Genomic DNA, 2,547 nt, shown 5'->3' on the forward strand with positions numbered 1-2,547 from the left:
ATGGCCCCCACCAACACTTCAGTGGCCCCCAAAGCCTCAGTGGTGGCTCCCAACACCTCGATGGACCCTAGCAACACCTCGATGGCCCCCAAAGTCTCAGTGATGGCCACCACCAACACCTTGATGGCCCCTACCAACACCTCAGGGGCCCCCAAAGCCTCACTGGTGGCCCTCACCACCTCAGTGGCCCCCAAAGCCTCAGTGGTGGCCCTCACCACCTCGGTGGCCCCCAAGGCCTCAGGGGTGGCCCTCACCACCTCGGTGGCCCCCAAAGCTTCAGTGGTGGCCCTCACCATCACCTCGGTGGTTCCTAAAACCTCTATGGTCCCCACCTCTTCGGTGGTCCCCAAAGCCTCAGTGGCCCCCAGCATCTCAGTGATCCCAAATGCATCAGTGACCATCCCCAACGCCTTGGTGGCCACCAATGCCTCTGTGAGTGGTACAAAAGCGATGAAGGTAAGTAAAGGAATGGCAAGAAGGTTGTTGGCCAGGCTGTCAGAGCCCCATAGACGTGGTCTGTAGCCCAACTGATCTCTCATGAGAACCAGGAGCTCCATGAGAGCATCCTCTCTGGAAGGGGAGCACTTTGTGCATGGTGAGTGCATGGCAGCAGCTTCTGTAGACAGCGAGGTCATGGTTGGGAGCAGCACATGGTGCATTGCAAGGAGGCTTTGCTGCATGGTGACACCCTGGTGTGCTCTCCCTCCAGCTCCAGCTCACCTGCCACAGCTTCCAGTGCTCCGGGGAGAGGTGTTACCAGGATGGAGCCCACACCAACGAGACGGTGACCTGCCACAATGAGACTTACTGTGAGGTACGGAGCTGCAGCGGGGCTGTGAGAGGGGAATGTCTGTTCTCTCTTTCTTCATATGGGGAATGCACAGTACTGTTCATCTGTGTCACAGAACCACAGAGTGGTTTGGGTTGGAAAGGACCTTAAGATTCCAACGCAACGACAGCCCATGACTCCTGTTTCCCTTGTCTCTCTGTGGCAGCCTGTCAGTTACTTTTGCTCCTTCATAAAGGCATCTCCTCACCCTCCTTCCTTTGGCTCTGCTGTTGCAGCTGTATCGTTTCTCCAGCACAAACTACACAGCCAGGTGCAGCAGTGCCTGTGGCTCGGGGATGTGCAGGGCCAACAGCAGCATGAGCACAAAGGAGTGTGCCCTGGACTGCTGCAACTCCTCCCTCTGCCTGCAGCTCAACGCCAGCTCCTATGGTAAGTGCCCACAGTGGTGATGGTCTGAGGTTAATCCTGCTGTGGAGGAGGGAGATGATGATGGGTAAAACCCATTGCAGAGAGCTGGGGCTGCATCACTGCATCTCCTCCGCACGTGAACCGTGGTGAATGTCCCGTGTGTGGCTGTGGAGGGTTCTGCATGGGCTCTGTGCTGGGCACAGCCTCACAGGGCTCTGTCTGTGTCTGCAGGTGACCTTCCCCCCACCACCACACCACTGATGACCACTACATCCAGAGCTCCCCCCCAGAACGTAGGTACCAGCCGGGCAGATGCTGCTGTGGCCGTGGGTGCTAGGTCTGCACAATGGGATGGCTGAGCAGGGGGAGAGGGAAAGGCCCCTCCTGCACCTGCTTTGTGGGGTCAAAAGCTGCCTCTGGAAGGGGTCCTTAATGAGCTTTGAAAGAGGAGAGTCCATCATGAACCCTGTCAAACGGGCCTGCTCCCAAGCCCAGTGCTTGCATTGATTCAAGCAGTTGGAGCTGACTGCATGCAGCCTTTCCTGCAGCCACAGGGACCGATGGGGCACTGCAGCCTTCTTCCACCACCTGCATGCAGGGGAAGGTGCTTATCTTTGCAGAGGCCTCTGAAGAGGAAGGAAAAGGAGGCTTGGAACTTGTCTGCACTGCTGGTGTTTCACTCAAGCTTCCTCCAGTTTCAGCTGTTTGCCTTATCTCTGTATCTAAAATGCCTGGGGCAGAACAGAGAGGGCTTTGGGAAGGAGCCCTTAGAAAAGAAGGGCTGTCTAAAGTTCAGTGCTTGTCCTGGGAGTCCTGCTTGCTGGATGTACAGCATCTGCTCCTCTCTTGCAGGGGAAGGTGTGCGCAGCGTTCTCCTGTCATGGGGATGGATGTTTCAAAGGCAAGAAGGCTGTTGCTAGATGCAGTGTTGGGCAGGACTTCTGTGAGGTAGGGAGCAGGGGAGCCCAGGAGCCTGCATGGTTCCTGTGATGTGAACACTAAAAGCTTGGCCAGGCCCCCAGGCTAACAACGTTTCTCTCCTCCTTCCAGATGAAGAAGATGGGCTTGAATTACATGGCGGGATGCAGCAAAGCCTGCAAGGCTGCCAAACCAGTCTGTGCTGCTGGGATGAAGGCTGCCTGTTACCAGGAGTGCTGCCCAGCCACCCCGAGAGCCAGCTGCCTGAGGCTGGATGGCAAAGTCCATGTCAATGGTGCTGGGCGGGTGACTGCAGCCCTGTTCTCGAAGCTCATGGTGTGTGGGGTGGTTCTTCTCCTCACTTCCAGGGGCTCTGCTCCCCTCTGGGGGTAAGCAGCAGCCCAGATGCTCTGCAGTGCTCCTCAGCATCC

The 2,547-nt window shown here is 57.2% G+C and overlaps 1 protein-coding gene across 1 annotated transcript; it reads left to right on the forward strand.

Moving 5' to 3' along the window:
• LOC117437013 (uncharacterized) lies at nt 1-2,547 on the forward strand. Its single transcript, XM_034069408.1, has 6 exons — nt 1-456; nt 710-814; nt 1,066-1,219; nt 1,430-1,491; nt 2,051-2,146; nt 2,249-2,547. Exons 1-6 carry the CDS (start codon nt 1-3, stop codon nt 2,507-2,509), a joined length of 1,134 nt encoding a protein of 377 aa, XP_033925299.1. The 3' UTR covers nt 2,510-2,547.

Source organism: Melopsittacus undulatus, chromosome 14 (assembly GCF_012275295.1).
Source record: "Melopsittacus undulatus isolate bMelUnd1 chromosome 14, bMelUnd1.mat.Z, whole genome shotgun sequence".
In the NCBI taxonomy this organism is placed as follows: domain Eukaryota; kingdom Metazoa; phylum Chordata; class Aves; order Psittaciformes; family Psittaculidae; genus Melopsittacus; species Melopsittacus undulatus.

Bases quoted from the DNA above. Each gene is read 5' to 3' on its own strand.
- LOC117437013 (XM_034069408.1), top strand. From the start codon at position 1: ATGGCCCCCACCAACACTTCAGTGGCCCCCAAAGCCTCAGTGGTGGCT. The intron at 815-1,065 runs GTACGGAGCTGC...CTGCTGTTGCAG, and splicing joins ACAATGAGACTTACTGTGAG to CTGTATCGTTTCTCCAGCAC. The intron at 2,147-2,248 runs GTAGGGAGCAGG...TCCTCCTTCCAG, and splicing joins TTGGGCAGGACTTCTGTGAG to ATGAAGAAGATGGGCTTGAA.